This window comes from Dipodomys merriami, unplaced genomic scaffold (genome assembly GCF_024711535.1).
Source record: "Dipodomys merriami isolate MVZ:Mamm:240054 unplaced genomic scaffold, mDipMer1.0.p SCAF_1, whole genome shotgun sequence".
Lineage (NCBI taxonomy): Eukaryota > Metazoa > Chordata > Mammalia > Rodentia > Heteromyidae > Dipodomys > Dipodomys merriami.
In genome coordinates this window covers 44,309,787-44,323,096 of record NW_027202270.1, presented here as the reverse complement: position 1 = coordinate 44,323,096, position 13,310 = coordinate 44,309,787, and the positions used below count along the sequence as shown (strand labels likewise).

The window sequence follows — 13,310 nt, the reverse complement described above, 5'->3', positions numbered from 1 at the left end:
AAAAATTCATAATCCCTGTTAATGTGAAATCAAAATGCTTGAAATAAGGATACAGACATTTTAGTTTAACACCGTTAGGCTTTTGTTATCACTATGGATATAGATATTTAATCTTTAAACATTCTTTATTTTCATTTTCATCTCTACTAATAACTTTTCATAAGATTTTATTTTTTCTCTCTACTTCTAGGAACTTTCATTATGAAGAACAATTTCTTGTAGAGAGTGATTCCTAAATAGTAGAGCGCTTTGTTTTACATACTTTGTTAGACTTACCTGCAGTCTAGGAAATGGAAGATCCCACTTCTCTATGGAGGATTTTCCAGATTTCAATTTACCTGTATGTCTGGAATGAGTTGAATGAATCAAATGCACTGATTGTTACAGTTCAATTCGTAGGCCCCAGTCCAGAAATGCTTACTTGGTAGGACTGTTGAATGTGACTCAGGCATCACCTTCAATACGTACCTTTAATATGTCTTCTATAAGTCACACTTTAGGAACTATTGACTTAGTGACAAAGAGTCTTGCAATGTTCATTCCACTGAGTCACCATCTTCACTTGTAAGGTTTTAAGCCCAAGATGGTTAAGGGGAAATAAATAATGATTCATATAAATTATCACGAATTATAAATCTGTACCATTCAAAACACTTCCAGAGTCACACATTCTATAATATTTTCTCTTTCTTTTTTAAAAATATAATTTTATTGTTATTATTAAGATGTTGTACAGAGGAGTTACCATTTAATAAGTCAGGTAATAAGTACATTTCTTTTTTTTTGGGGGGGGGAGGTCCGGTCGTGGGGCCTGAACTATGGGCCTGGGTGCTGTCCCTCAGCTCTTCAGCTCAAGGCTAGCGCTCTACCACTTGAGCCCAGCACCACTTCTGGCTTTTTTCTTTTTGCTTATGTGGTGCTGAGGAATCAAAGCCAGGGCCTCAGGCATGCAAGGCAAGCGCTCTACCACTGAGCCACTTCCCAGCCCCATAAGTACATTTCTTTTTGGACAATATGACTCCTTTCTTTGATTTCCTATTTTTCAACTTATTTATTCATATGCATAAATATTAAATATAATTAAAACCAAAAACTATAAATTTCCTTGTTCTACAGCTTTGGTTTTTTTTCTATCTGTGGAGTATTTTATCTAATTGATGAGGGACAGTTTATTTGAACACTCCCATAAAGTAAGGTATCTAAGTTTCAAAGGTTTTTTTTTTCCTCTTTTCCTTTTAAAATAAATTTTAATTATTTTTCTAATGACTAAAGTAAGATTCAGATTGGCTGAGGTCTGTCAGACAATGTCTGGTTTCCCATCTACTTAAATCATCGAGCCCAACAGGATTCCAAGAGACACATGAAAAATCATGATTGAAAAGAGAGAAATCAGGATCTTAGGACTAAAAACAACTACAAACAACTACAAATTCCTACATCTTCATATAGAAAACATAACATGAAGACCATGAAGTTAGTCCTTCAATACTAATAGGATCACTGAAGTTCACTGATGGAGAATTGGGAATATTTTGAACTATTAAGGGGAACACTCTGGACCATTTCCAACATATTCAGGCATTTGTGGTATTAAGTGAACAATAGGATATACCCAGCAGCCTAGTAAAGGCATTCATGATAATGTTTCATTCCTTCGCAGCACATGTTACACCTAAGCTGATTTTAAATGTCTGCTAAGGCTTTGGACCCCTCCTCCTGCCTCCATCTTTCTTGTGCTCCCCTCCCCACACCAAACACACATACACTTCCACCTTGGGTGTCAGTCAGGACCGCCACCCTCTCTTTTCATGGTTGTTTGGTTAGACTTATAGATCCTAATTCTTAAATAAAAGCCCTTTCAATCAGTAACTGGACAGCCACTAAGCCATCTTTATTTTCTTGAAGAGAATAGAATTCTTACTTGGAAGGGGCAACAGACAAAACTGACTTGAGTTAATGCAATACCCTTGCTTCCTTCACTTAGAAAAGGGCTTTCTAGGTACTGGGTTGTCAAGGAAATGGAAACTTCTCTGCACACCTCAATTCAAAATTGTCAGCCAATTTCCGTATAGGTTTTTAGGCTGACCTGACTAAATTCTGTGTCCTAATATGTTTGATTTTACTGATTTCTAAAAAAAAAAAAAAAAAAAAAATCTTCCCTTCCTCACTTGACAACTTTAGGAAATGGATTTTTAAAAAAAAGTAAGTACCAGAATGCTCACTGTAGCCTCCTTAATGGAAGAAGATAGAAGAAGAGGAGGAAGAAGAAGAGAGGGAAGAGGAGAAGGAGGAGGAGGAAGAAGAGGAGGAAGAGGAGGAGGAGGAGGAGGAGGAGGAGGAGGAGGAGGAGGAGGAGGAGGAGGAGGAGGAGGAGGAGGAGGAGGAGGAGGAGGAGGAGAAAATAATAATACCTAGAAACAGAAATAGCTAAAATAGAGAACAGAGTAAATAAATTCCAGTATATCCTCAAAATAGAATAGAATATTAGCTACTAAAGGAGTACACCAGATAGAGATGTTGAAATGAAAGGATCTCATCTTAAGGTAGGAAAAGAAAAAGAACAATAAAGGGTGAATAATAGCTTTTAATTTTTAATATTTAAATTTTATTGTTATTATAAAGGCGATGTACAGAAAGGTTACAATTTCATAAGAAGATGAATAATTTGAAATACATTTTAAAGGGGGATGAATATGATCAAAATAGATTGTTTACAACTATGAAAACTGAACGAAGAAACCTGTTGAAACTGTTTTGGGAGGGAGAAAGAAAAGAGAGTAATGGATATGTGTATGACATTGACTTGAACATTGACTTGAACATATTGTGAAAATTCTTCCTATCTCTAAGACACATTACTAAGGAAAAGGCAAAGTTCAGAATATGAGGTATAGGTATAGGTATATATAGGTATAGGTATATATATATATATCCTTCTGAAAGGATATGAGGGGTGATTATCATAGATGCTACCTTTGGGTAACTAGAACTGGATTCAGGAAATTTACTTTTCCTTTTATGCCTCTGAGTTCAATGTGAAACCATTTTTTCCATCTATTGCTTTGATAATAAGACTTCAAAATTAGTTAAAATGTACAATTAAATGCTAACTTTTGCCCTTTTGTGTTTAGCTTGTCCTAGGTTTCTTCATCTTTCTGCTTCCTTGGGCTTCACTTTCTCTGCGAGCACTGGTCATGCCCATACATGTTTATTCTGGACTCCTCCTCTTTGGAACTGTGATTGCAACAGTCCTTATGGGAGTGACAGAGAAACTGTTTTTTGCTCTGTAAGTTGCATGGTCTTTCTTTTCATCATCTTTAAGCTCTAAAATGTTAACTCTTTGTTCATGTGAAAGAAGAACATAAATGTAACAACATTTTTAATATTCAAAAATTTAAGCTTAGAATATTTATTGCAAAATAATTTGGAATTTCATACATATAGCATATTACTTAAACGAGGACCACACTCACAAAACAGTCATTGAAGTTACATATTCCCTTTTAATTGTTTTGATGGGTATGTTTTATATTGATTGTACTTATAAGGTTCATACATTTTTAGAAATTTTTATTGTTATTATTAAGGTTGTATACAGAAGTGTTTCCATTTCATAAGTCAGGTAATAAGCACATTTCTGTTCAGGCAATATCATCCCTTCCCTCAGTGTCTCCCAGTTTCCCCCTCCCAGTCTCACCCATAAGTTACATAGTTTATTTTCAGCTTAGTGTCTATTGAGTACTGCTGCTGCATTTGTTTACCCTTTGTCCCCCCACTTCTGTGAGGTACATACATTTTTATTTCATCTTTTTTCAATTTTAAGGGATACAAATGTTCTAAGTATTAATTTTTTTCCACATAGGATTTTAACAATTTTATCAATGTTAATTATAATCTCATAATTACAATATTAGATTTCCACAGTGTGATTTACAACTTATCTATTTCTTTAATATGAAACTTTAAAGGAATTTACATTAGAGCTGTACCAATGTGCATTCTGAGCAGATAAATTCAACAGTGTAGCCAGGTGCTGATGGCTCACACCTGCAATCCTAGCTACTCAGGAGGCTGAGATCTGAGGTTCTTGGTTCGAAGCTAGCCTGGCCAGAAAAAAACAAAAACAAAAACACCCAAGCACTTATTTACAAATAGCCAGCAAAAAGTCCAGAAGTGGAGGTGTAGCTCAAGTAGTAGAGTGCCAGCCTTTAACACAAAAGCTAAGCAGGAATGCTGAACCCTGAGTTCAAGCTGCCCCAGTGCTTACACACACACGCTTACACACACACACACACACACAATTCAACAGTATACTGCATGTTCCTTTATCATCCTATTTGTAATTGAAAACACACTCTCTCTCTTTTTTGATAGGAAAAACCCTTCATACCATACATTCCCACCAGAAGGTGTTTTTACAAATACCCTTGGTCTTCTGATTGTGGTGTTTGGAGCCCTCATATTTTGGATTGCCACTAGACCACAGTGGAAACGTCCAAAGGAACCAGATTCTATCCTGTTTCAGCCAAATGGAGGCCCTGCGGATGGAATGGAAGGTGCCATCGCCATAAGCTCTGGCAACAACATGGACAAATCTGATTCGGAGCTAAACAGTGAGGTAGCAGCCAGGAAAAGAAACCTGGGCCTTGATGAGGCTGGCCAGAGGTCCACAATGTAAAATGTTAAGAGGAGATAGCCATGTAACCAGCTCTAATGTTTAGCTTCTTTTTAGTCATAGATGATTGAATTACAATGTCAATATTTGTTGTAATCATCAAGGATGAGTTCTTGGGTGTGTATTCACTGAGGCCTAGGAATGGACTGAAAAGGATATGATCAATATAAAAATGATAGCAGACATTAATTGTGTTTCTTACCTCTTTTGTGATTGAAGCATTAGCACAATACCTTGCATAGAATAGGTGAACGAAAGCTGTCTTCTGATAGTTGATTTGATAGACTGGCAACATCCCTGGCCTTGTGTCATGTGATCATTTCTTGTTAGTTCTGGGAGTCTAGAAATTTCAAAACTAGGTAGAATCAATCCTTATGATTTGAAGTTACCTCAAGAATACCTGGGGCTGGGTTTCAACCTTTGGGCTTCAAGATAGCATGACTGGAGTATAGAGAAAACCTTAAGGAAAATAAGGTCCCTTCTCTCTCTAATGGTCTTCTGTTCCCTTTCCATCTGGTTTGGGCTCAGATGGGCTATAGATATGAGGGTTTCTATATTGGAGTATTTGGGAACAGTCACTGGGCCAGAAGTAGCTGAAGCAATTTCTCTGGCTAGCCCAGCTTAAGCCCAAGACTCCCATGGGTTGGTGTGTTTTATGGTCCAATTTCTAAACCTCTTAAAATGAAAATGACTTGCTCAAAGAACTCTCAAATGCCTCTTAAGATTTCCTAAGTTTCTGGTTTTATTCTTTTAAGTACTTCCCTGATACTCACTATATACCATTCTCCTGAGCACTTTTTTTTTTTTTTCCGTGGGGCCTGAACTCTGGGCCTGGGTGCTGTCCCTCAGCTCAAGGCTAGCACTCTACCACTTGAGCCACAGCGCCACTTCCAGCTTTTTTCTTTTTGCTTATGTGGTGCTGAGGAATCGAACCCAGGGCCTCATGCATGCAAGGCAAGCACTCTACCACTGAGCCACCTTCCCAGCCCATCCTGAGCACTTTATAAATATTACCTCCCTTTAATTCCCCAACAGATTTTGTAAGGCAGGTATGGTTAGTATCTCCATTTGTTCAGGTGAGAAATCTGCAGCTTGGGGAGGTCAGTAGCGTGCCCCAAGGTGGCAATCTACTAACTGATGGAAGTGGTAATATGGCTTCTCAGTCCAGGATCCTAACCATGTCACTGTGCTACTTTTCTGTTCTATACTAATTTGCACCACATTAGCCAATCCTGAGTAATCCTCAGTTGCTAGAATGGAGTTTTCAAAGATGCTTGTTTAGCTTTGGGTGTCTTCTAAGGAGATCCCCAAGACAACCAAGGAAAAGGTTCCCCCTTGCACCTTAAATCTATCTATCCCACATATCATGGGATATCTGCCACAAGCCAACAAGCCATAGCCACCTTGATGTCCTTTTACCATTAGAAGTATGCCTCAGTGACTGAAGGAAGTGGGCACAAATATTCATAGCTTTCAGGATTAATCCACTGTAATATTTGTTCTTCAGAATCTTAGTGGTTGAACCTTTGACCTTGGCAAGACCTTGCTCATGGTCTGCTCTTTCATGGGGCCATAACCAGTGATCTTGATTTCTTGAGTTCAAGAGTTCAAGGTCAACCAGGCAACATAGAAAAAATATGTCTTTTTAAATAAATTACAAATTAGAAAAATAATTTAACAAACCAGAACATGGAATCATTTAATGTGGATTAAGACCTTAACCATTTATACCAAATGCACTCAACATTTTTGGTGCTTGGCCTACTTCCTTTCAAAGAACTGGTGATTACTTCCAAAGATTGAATATCAGTTACACTGTCACATGCCTTAAACTTCATGCTTAAAGATCCAAGATTCCCTTACAGTGGTATTGTTTTCTTCTTACTTAATTCCATTTCCAAAAGTAATAATAGTGTCAGAAGGATTTCCGGTGCCAGCCCAAGGCCTGGCACACAGTACTACTATTCAATTCAGTCTGGGTGACATGAGGAGTTAGTCATTGCATGGTCACATAAGCAGTCTGATAAATGATGTTTCATCACACATTTCATCATATTCCCATCAAATTCCAGCCGCTCTGGGGGCAAGGAGGGTTATGGGAGGAAGATGACTGAGTCCCAAGAGTCATGGCTGCCATTCCTTTTCTTGTAGGTCAAGATAGAGGCCACCAGAGCAAAGCTAATTTTTGGACACAAGAATAGCTCCATTGCATAGATCTCAAACATCTCTCATCTCAGCCCTTTATTTTCTCTCAAGTGGGCTAATGTGAGGGTAATCTTACACATATTATAGGAACTTCTTTCTTTTTCTGCCTTTATAAAAAGGATGTATGGTAAAATATATCTAGAAAATCTTTCTATTTAAGTCTTCTTTTAATGGGCTTTTTATTCTACTGATAATTACACCTTTATCTTTCAGAAGCTGATATTTCCTACCTAAGTATCACCCCCAAAAATATCACATTAAAAAGCCTACAAAGAATAGGGGAGAAGAAAGCCTCGGGTATCAATTCCAAACAGTGATTGAAATCTCCCCCAAATAATTATAGCTTATATCATCTGCAGAGATAATCTGGCTGGGCTTACCCCATAATCTAATTTCAGAAAAGAAAGCTTTATTTTAACACTCGTCTAAATCAACACAAAAGCCTTTTCTTTCAAAGGATTTATTGAGAAACTGAAATGAATATCCTTTATTGAATTAATGTCATCCAACGTGCACAGCTTCTCCTGCTCGTGTCAAATTGAATCCACCCTCCACAGCTCTCTCTTCTTTTTCGTTATGTAGATTCCGTTCATTTGTGCTGTTTAGAAACAGTACCTCAGACCTTGCAACGAAATGACAAAGAAGCCAATTGCACTTCGTAAGGAACGTCATAAGTGGGTTCTGTTTTCTAAAGGACAAAGTAAATTGTATTTCTTGCTTTTAATTAGACTCTTTCCCCTGATGAGTTGGAAATTCAAGTAATCACCACAGCCAAGTTTAAAGCACAAGGGGGAAAAACAGCAAAATCTTATGCCAATTTTCTGGTAATAGGATGGAATTTTTGTCTTGGAATGTTCTTTCTTGGGTAACTCTAATAGAAAACTGTAACTGTTACTGTCTTACAGCTACACATAGGAAAGGATAAAAGAAAGAAGATAGTTAGATTTTATTCCCTGTAAAGTAACCTGAAATTTAAAGTTGAAAAGAAGATTTCTAGCTTTACTTTTGTCTTTTTAAAATCTCTGCACATTTATGGAAAAATATTAAGTATCTTGAATATTTTATAATTTTGTAGGAAACATATGCATCTATTTTCTTGACTTTTTATATACTAATAAAAGGTATTTTGGAAGCACTGTGTGTGTATGTGATCAATGTGTCCCCAGACTAGCAGGTAGAAGCACTGTTCTGAAAGTTTCTTTCCTACATTTTTTTTAAAATAGGGATAGTTTTTTAAAGTTCTTTTATTGACATTTCTGTAAGTTTCTCTATAAAGCATACTCTGAATACCATACTTCTTTTATTGTTAGAAGTACCAGAGGAATATCAAAATTGCCATGGGATGCTGAACATGACAGTTCAAGTTTCTCAGGAGACAGAGATGGAAGGATCATGGTTCAGGCTGACCCAGAGAAAAGTGAGACATCTGGAAAATAAAGTAAAAGCGGTTGAAATATGACTCAAGTGCTTGCTTGTTTGCAAGCACAAAGCTCTGGTTTCAATTCTATTACAAAAAGAAAAGAAATCAGTCATGGTGTTTCCCCTTCATATAGGATCTGTATTGAAGTCCACAACTTTTCAGTATGGAAAAGTATACTAGACCTAACAACCTGTTAAAAGCACTAGTTGAGATGGGTGCTCTGGCTCATGCCTATAATTCCAGCTGCTCTGGAGTCAGAGATGGAGAAAATCTTAGTCCAAGACCAGTCCAGAAAAAAAAAAAAAAGCCCAGAGGAACTTAACCAATTTAAAAACTAGATGGATGTGGTGGCTTATGTCTATCATCTGAGCTATTCTAGAGGCATACATAGGATGATTGTGGTCCACGCCAGCCCAGGCAAAAAATAACAAAGTAAATAGGGTTGGGAAGGCATGGCTCAAGTGGCAGAGTAGTTGCCTTGCAAACTCAACGCCCTGGATCGAAACCCCAATATTGGGGAAAAAAAATCAATAAAAATGTGTTTGTTGCCAGGAGCCAATGGCTCATGCTACTAGCTACTCAGGAGGCTCAGATCTGAGGATCAAGGTTCAAAGCCAGCCTGGGCAGGGAAGTCTACGAGACTCTTATCTCCAGTAAACCACCAGAAAACGGGAAGTGGCACTGTGGCTCAAGTGGTAGAGCGCTCACCTTGAGCTGAAGAGCTCAGGGACAGTGCCCAGGCCCAGAGTTCAAGCTCCACGACCCACCAATAAATAAATAAATATATGTATATGTGTGTATATATATATATATATATATATATATATATATATATATATGTTTGTCAACAATTCTATAGTCATCTTTCCTTAAGAAAGTACATAATTGATAGTGGCTGAACTGCTTTGATTGTTTTCCCAAATTAAAAAAAAAGAAAGATCAATAGCATCCAAGTAATGCCAGTCTTCATATGATACTCATTTAGGCCTTTCTCACTTGCTTTTTATCTGCCAGGAAATGCCCATGGTATTTTGTTACATGAGTTGAAGACCTAAGTTACATCATATTTTGTCATGTATTATATTATTAGTTTCAGAAGTGCAATGTTTCCCTTCAGATTTATCTTAATTGGAACAGGTTACCTTACAGCTTTACAGGTATTATCTTATTAAATTTGTGATTGTGTTAGACATGTTGACCATATCACCATGCTGGAGTTCCCCAAGGCAGCTCTGTTTCCCTGACTAATCCCCTGGGTCACCTCAGCCACAGCTGATTGGACAGAAAGGAGAAGATAAGCAACTCAAGTGCAGACTCTCAAAGCTGGCGAACACACTAGAAAGTGGCTTGACATGAAAAGAAACCATTGTCCCTCTCTATCTTTTAAGACTGGAACTGGGAGCTACTATAAGAATGAGATAGTGAAGACTGAGCTGAAAGAATGCCGGGAGACTAGAGCCATGAGGTACAGACTGGTCCAGAGTCAAGATGCTTTGTGAGGAACTAGAAAGCTTCTGTCAATGACCCACTGTCTATTGTAACTACTCAGTTCTGCCATTGTAGCCCAAGGAAGCCACAGACAATGACCATCACTGTATTTCAACTACACTTCATTCACAAAATCAGATGGCAGGCCACATTTAGACCAAGGGCTAAGGGTTTCCATCTCTGTTCTAGACCAGAAGTAGAGGTATGGTAGATTACAATGATGAAAAATCAAAATGCATGTACTAAGGAGAAAAACCTTAGACAGGTCTTGAGGAGGGCTGCCAATTCTCAGCAGTGGCAGGGCCTAGAGCGAAGATTCATGGAAATCCTCCTGATGGTTCTTCAGGGCTGCTCTGCACCCACTTCCAGTCCCCTGGGGACTGCTCTTCTGGGAATCCTGGAGATCTCTGTCTACTTTGGGCTCTGGAAAAGTTCAGTGAGTTAGCGACTATGAAATCAGTTTTACAGCAAGGTTCAGAGAAATGTAATGTTTGCCCAAGATATCAGCTGATAACTAGCACTCCGAATGACACCTGCATCTTCTGACTTAATGTCTGACTACTTTCCACCACCCACTCAAACTAACACTAATGTGCTAGAGTTCAGAAAATGACACCCCAAAGGGAATGCCTCAGAAGCAGAGTCTCTATCCTTATAAGCACTTGTTAGGTAGGCACTCTACCACTTGAGCCATACTCCCAGACTTTAAAAAGATTTTTTGCCAGTCATGGGGCTTGAACTCAGGGCCTTGGCATTGTCCTTGAGCTTTTGCCCAAATCTAGCACTCTACCACTTGAGCCACAGTGCCACTTTTGGCTTTTTCTGTTTATGTGGTGCGGAGGAATAAAATCCAGGGCTTCATGCATGCTAGGCAAGCACTCTACCACTAACCTACATTCCCACCCCTCCAGACCTTTTTTTGCTTCAGTTATTTTTTTAGAAAAGGTCTCATGTGTTTTGCCTTAGGCAGGACTTAAACAGTAAACCTCCTAACTACCCCTCCTTCCTAAAGGGATGACAGGCATGCATCAGCACTGTTAGATTATTGGTTAAGATAGGATCTCACTAACTTCTTGTCCTGGCTGTCCTTGAACTACGATCTTTATAATGCCAAGCAGCTGGGATAATAGTCGTGAGATACTCTGCCTGGCCAAGAAAATTTTTAAAAAATTGTATTGAGAATTTTTGGTTGTTGTCTGTGGGAGAGTTGGCCCAATAAAAGTTATGCCACCATTATCAAAAGCCAGAATTTGCAATGTTTTTAATTATCATAATGGAATGGGAATCTCCAAGATGGGAAATATCATATACAGCATGTACACACACACACACACACACACACACACACACACACACACACACACACACACGCATAAGCTCCGCTCCTGGATCGCAAGCAGACTCTACCCTCCTCGCAGCAAAGTCTCCACCCAGTACCTGCGTTACCTAGGCAACTGGCACACCTGGAAGAGGTCACATCTACATCCGCTGAGGTCACATCTGAATTTGATGTGGCCACACCTTTCTCCGCCTATACCCTGGATAAGGCCTAGCCCAGGCCCAGAGGTTCTCTTTCCCAGCTCTCTTCCAGCTCTCTCTCTCTTTCCCAGCTCTCTTAGCTCTTTTTCCCAGCTCTCTCTCTTTCCCAGCTCTCTCTCTTTCCCACCTCTTTCTTAGCTCTTTCCCACCTCTTTTCTCAGCTCTCTCTCATTCCTAGGCCTTTCCCAGCTGCGTGGAGTGCCAACCTGGCCTGGTCCCAGTAGGTCTACTGAATAAACCTACCCCTTACCTGAATACCACGTGCGCGGTGCTGTTCATTCTCGGCTACCTCTTTTTAAAAACCTAACAATATACTATCCCCTTCCCCACTACAGAGCTGTGACCTGAACCTGTGGCCTTCTACTGAGCTAAATCCCCACCCCCAGCATTTATATTTATATTTACACTTACATTTATATGAGCAGAGTGTTTTTGTTTTGGTTGGGTTGTTTGGTTTTGTTTTTCCTACCCTAAACAGCTACAGAATGACTGCTTTGCTTTGCTCTTTTTTCTCCTTTGTTTTCCCAAAGAACAGTCTTACCCAAGGTGCCCTTACTCCTTCTGGCCAAGTTGCAGACCTTGCTCATTACTCACTTAAATTTAATTCTCACCTAATTAAATGCTGTAGGAAACATACCTGCTTTAAATGCTTTGCAATTAAAGGTGAGAGTTCGCCCTTCAAGAGAAGATAGGAATGATAAGTGACTATTTAGTAATTGTAGTCTCCACTTTAAAATGTCTGAGCATCTAGGTTTGTGACACTGGACAAAAGTCTATGCAAGACCATATTCTGTCAGCTTGACACTTCAACATTGGAATACAGGAGAAACAAATTCTACAAAAATAGATTCATGGGGCAAAAGGCTTCACTAAAGGATAAAAGCTTTTTGTTTGTTTGTTTGTTTTGGTCAGTTGTGGGGCTTGAACTCAAGGCTTTTGAACTCCCTGAGCTCTTTTGCTCAAGGCTAGAGCTCTACCACTTTGAGCCACAGCTCCACTTCCAGTTTTTGAGTTGTTAATTGGAGATAAGAATCTCATGGAGATTTTTCTGCCTTGGCTGGCAAATCTCAGCCTCCTGGGTAGCTTGTGTTTGTAAAAATCAGCCACCAGCACCGGGCTGATAAAAGCATTTTTCAACATGGACTGAGCAATTCAGTATTTCATCAGAAATGAGTAATCTCTTTGTATTTTAGCAACCTGTTAGTTTTTAATTTTAAAGTGTAGGATAATTGAAAAACAGCTAGCAAACACATATTCTGTTCAACAGATTCAATATGTATTTATACTTTGCACTTGCCACATTTGGTTTAAAGTTCCCTTTAATAATGAGATTTCACACAGAGAAACTTCAATGTGTGTCTTTTTTATGTGTGATACTTGGCATAGATGTTAAATTCCAGTTGTTTTCTGCCCTATACTTTATTATTTGTTTCCATCTGCTTATTTTTAAACGTGTTGTACAGAGGGGTTACTATCTCATCATTCAGTTACTAAGTACATTTCTTTTTTGGACAATGTCATCCCTTTTTTCACCTTTCCTACTCACATGTTGCATAGTTCATTTTCCAAGTATCTACTGAATATCATGAATGTATTTATTTACCCTCTTCCCTCTTTTTCTGTGTCCTCCTTTGCCCCTACAAAAAGAAAAGAGGAAAAAAAGCAAAAACAACAACACCAGCACAACAAACAACACCAAAAAAAGCAATAATGATGTTTCCATTTACTGGAATTTATTTTGATAAATAGTATATTTTTACTGTCTTTAAGTAGTTGTACAAAGGAGTTTCCATTTAACAAAGCAGTTTATTAATACAATATATCTTCATTAATATTCCCCTTTGGACATTCTCAGTATTTGAAATGGCAAGATGAGCTATGCCTTTGCTCCCATTGCTCCTGGTATGTGTTGTTGTAGTTTTTAATGTACTATGTGATTTTTTTTAGTTTCCTTTGTACCTTCTTCCCTGTTGTCACTGTACT

At 38.5% G+C, this 13,310-nt stretch overlaps 1 protein-coding gene across 1 annotated transcript in view; it reads left to right on the top strand.

Annotated features, from left to right (window-relative positions):
• The window catches only part of Cybrd1 (cytochrome b reductase 1), a 31,662-nt gene extending 23,646 nt beyond the window's left edge, over positions 1-8,016 (top strand). The window contains exons 3-4 of the mRNA XM_070021040.1: positions 3,132-3,286; positions 4,375-8,016. Coding sequence (XP_069877141.1) covers positions 3,132-3,286; positions 4,375-4,678 — 459 coding nt within the window. The 3' untranslated portion in view covers positions 4,679-8,016. The remainder of the gene's footprint in view (positions 1-3,131; positions 3,287-4,374) is intronic.
• Positions 8,017-13,310: the final 5,294 nt, after the last annotated feature.